Below are 4,007 nucleotides of genomic sequence, written 5' to 3' on the forward strand. Positions count from 1 at the left end.
AGCTCTCTACTCCTCCGCAGACCAGGTTGAGCAGAGCGCAATTCGCGGGGCAACGCTGGAAAAGAACCCTGCGACTCCTTATCGAGCGACTTGGGCTCCTGACAGCTGGTCTCTTTGGCCTCCTTGCCATTCAACTTTCCCTCGTCCTCGGAGTCAGACGACTCCGAGGCTAGAGCCCCGTCCTCCTCCTTAGCATCCTTGTTCCCCTTGACGGACCCCTCTCGGGAGCTCCCTGACTGGGCCTGCTCAGATACCCTGCGTACTTTTGTAAGCTCTTGAGAGCTTTCTCCACAACCACCCTCGCTCTTAGTGTTGCTACCTAACATGTTTCCCATCTTTTAATATGTTACTCACCGCGTGAGGCCCAAGGAATCCGCCACTTACGCGTGAGCCTGAGGGGAGTCTAAAAGCCCTGTAGGTGCGCGCCACCCAGAGCCCAGGCTTATCCCCAACTCACCTGTCTCGCAGCTCTGTACTGGAGCGTTGTCCACTTCCACGTCTCGGGGGTGATCAGTCCCCGGGCGGGCCTCCAAATGTCGATGTCCGCTCCCGGCCGGCAGGAAGGACACACGACAAAGTCTGGTAGTGGACAACCTTTTCTTTTTATTTTCCTTCTCCGTACAGCCTGCCCTGGGTTCTCCCAGCTGAAGCCTCCTCTGGTCCGCTCCCCGCGGCTCCTTTTGTGCTTCAGTCTGCCCCAAAGCCTCTACCGGTCCGCTCTCCGCGGCTCCTTTTGGGCTTCTACTTCCGGGCTTCTATCTGGCTTCTTCTTCCGCCCAGGGGTGGCACCGGTATATATACGGGTACAGTGTCCAATCATGTTAAAGTAAGCAAGGCAAGCTGATTGGCTAACATCATCAGTTGCCAGGCAGACTATATTGTTGAGCGGGTTGTTTACGCGGTAAGCAGGAAACTAACATATTCGATGGGAGGGGTAATCTACCTCAGGCTTTGCTCTTTACCACAGGCCGCACGTCCGCCGCGCAAGGCGAGCTATCACAGACGCGGCTCCCAACAAAAAGTATTGCCAGCTACAACTCGAGGAGCATTAATATGAAGCATATATAAAGGGTTAAAAAATTAGACTCTCAAAATAAAAGACAAATTTCAAAAAATATAGAATAGGAATCTTCTCGGAAGAAGTACCACAAGTACGCATTACATTTATTTAAAAGATGGTCATTATCACTGGTCACTAAAAAATGCAAATTAAACTTGCTTGGAGATTCCATCTTATTCCATATAGACGTATAGACATATAGACAACATACAAAGAAACAAATTACCGAGTTGCACCACCTCCATAAATAAGTTTTCTTGTGCTTTGTGACTCATTGGTGTGTCCTGGAACACCTCTCAGTCTCTGCAAATTTTTAAGGTGGCTTCATTGTCACCCCTGTTGGGTGAGCTGAATTAGATAGCAGTCCAGAGGATAATGTTTCCTTAAACCTTGAGTTCTATGGCAATAAGTATTTAAGACTATCTTCCAAGCTTTGATAAATGGTCACATTAAGAGCTGAAGTATCCTTTAAAGAATAAACAGATGGTGTTTTTCTATGTTACACTGCATGGCAAAAGAAAAATACAAGTTGAGTAATATAAAGAACACAACACGTTTTATTAAAGTAACTGCATGCATGATGTTTTGTGTACAAAGATAATGTCATAAATAAATAAATGAATAAATCTTAAAGGAGATAAATAAATACTGCTCTGTCCTTCCCAGGTCATTTGCAAGAACATCTCCAGGAACAGATGAACACAGTGTTGCCTAGTACTCCTGAAAACTTTGGACAAATAAAGCATGTTATAGAGAGAACCTAAATGAGAGTCTTCAAATGGTAGAACTGTGAAAGTGTGATAAGGTTGATCACAACCATTTCCATGTTAAACTCAGACTCATTCTTTAGTCTTGCATCTTTCTTGCCAGTTTTTCTGATGCAGAGAAGGATCTGACAATTTCTGCTCTGACCACCTCCCAGGCACAAGGGCTATAGCTCTTCTCCTTCAGGTAGACAGTGATCCTGTGGAAGTATTTCCGCACAGTCAGTCTGGAGTCCTCATGCATCAGGAGAGGCTCTTCCAGCCCCACTTCCTGGGTCAGGCAGGCCTGCAGGTCACTCAGCTGTTGATGGAGGCCATTGCAGAAGGTGTCAAGGAGACTCTGGTTCCAGGCAGCAGATGAGTCCTCTGATGCGAAGAGGTTGAAGGTCTGCCTGGTAATCTCATGGAAGAGAGAGAGGGCCTGAGCCTTCTGGACCTGCTTGCCATCAAAGTTCAGCTGAGCCAATCCAAAGTCCTGTCTGTGCTTCAGGCAGGAGAAAGTGGAAATTCTCTTCATTTGTTCCAGGAGAAGCAGGGCCCTGGCATTCCTCTGGCTGTAGGTCTGAGGCAGGGTGCAGGCCAGAGAGCATGATGCCATGATGATCAACACCAGCAGGGCCACCAATTCAGACAATGGACAGGCCATAAGGATCCTGGTGATGCTGCTGGGCTAACTGAGGTGGATTGTGTGATTTTGAACCTTTGCCTGTGGGTTCTCTGAAGGCCTGCTGTGTTCAGACCACTTAAATAGGGAACTCATCAGCTTCACTTTCTGAATGCCCTTCCTTTATTTTCTACTTCTGTTTTCCTGTTCCTTTTTGCTTTCTGTACTGGGATTTTGAGTGAAGTTTCTCACCCTCTTCGTTTTCATCAGTGCCTTCACTGCACATGATATATACAGTGAAGTTGTGGGTGTTTTCCTAAATTAAGTTCTCATTAAAATCCATTGACTGGGATATGACTTATAAGATATCATCTCTATGTACTATATTTATGTATATGTATATGTATGTGTATATGTATATGAAGAGTGTACAATATATTTATGTAGTGGATTCGTACCTTTGAAATACACATAATAAGACCATGAAACTATTTTATTTAAGAACAATATTACACTTGAACAAACAGAAATTTAGGCTGAATGTGAAATTTAAAAGCTATCACTGCCTGATTCATGATACCTAAATCGTGGTAGTACTCTATAAGTTCATTGGATGAATGAGTAAGCCAGGGTGCTATTTACATGCCACAGGGCACTACTCTGCTATAAAGAAAAATTAGACAGAAGAGGTTTCTGGGAAAGTGGATGAACTTGAGACCCTGATGTCACGTAAAACAAATCAAACACACAAGCTGAATATTGTAGTTTCCCTTACATGAGAAGAAGAGATTATAGATGATAAAAATATAAAAGATGTAGGAGCTAGGAAAGTAGATGCTACTTAAAGGTAAGGGGACAAAGGGGTGGGGAAGGTTAAGGAGAGGAAAGTGATGGAAAAACGAATCAAGTGCTAGGGATTTCGCTCAGGAGCACAGGCACTACTTGGTAAGTGTAAGGTCATGAATTCCCATCTTCCATAGCAAAAAAAAAAAAAAAAAAAAAAAAAAGAAGGAAAGAATTTAAGATATATGATGTACGTGTATCACCTTTCTCAAGCATGTAAATATATACTGCAAACATGCCTATAAAAAGAAAAGTAAAATGGTATCTGCTTATTGATAATTAACAACTTCAAAAATGTTATACTTTTACTATAATGTATGTCTTCTGGTATTTTCTTATATAATAGTATACATGTTCTTATATTTTAGTTATTCTGGTTCATATATATACTTCTATAAATTACAATGAATCATATTATGTACCTATTTTTCAAAATGTAAAAGTTAAATTACTATAGTATCTTTCAAAATTGCTAAAATACTTAAATATACTATATATTTAACTTCCATTGTTAGTATAAAATACTTTAATTTGTTTAATATGAGGAAATACAACTTTGACATGTTTAGGTGATAGACTCTCATTTAGATATAGTAAATACTGTTTCTTCTCTAAACTGAACATAATTCTTGATGTGTCCATTATGGTTCATAGAAGTAAATACGAAATAATTTTCTCTTTCCTTCACATAACCCAGAATATATTAAGACTTGATCCTCAGTGCAAGATCTAATCT

At 41.6% G+C, this 4,007-nt stretch overlaps 1 protein-coding gene across 1 annotated transcript; it reads right to left on the minus strand.

The window, feature by feature from the left end:
* Nucleotides 1-1,906: 1,906 nt before the first annotated feature.
* LOC134471658 (interferon alpha-4-like) lies at nt 1,907-2,470 on the minus strand. The gene has a single exon (XM_063231114.1). The coding sequence runs from the start codon at nt 2,468-2,470 to the stop codon at nt 1,907-1,909; it is 564 nt and encodes a 187-aa protein (XP_063087184.1).
* Between the last annotated feature and the right edge of the window lie 1,537 nt (nt 2,471-4,007).

This window comes from Cavia porcellus, unplaced genomic scaffold (genome assembly GCF_034190915.1).
Source record: "Cavia porcellus strain 051 isolate PalLab524CR breed Dunkin Hartley unplaced genomic scaffold, mCavPor4.1 scaffold_1, whole genome shotgun sequence".
NCBI classification, from domain to species: domain Eukaryota; kingdom Metazoa; phylum Chordata; class Mammalia; order Rodentia; family Caviidae; genus Cavia; species Cavia porcellus.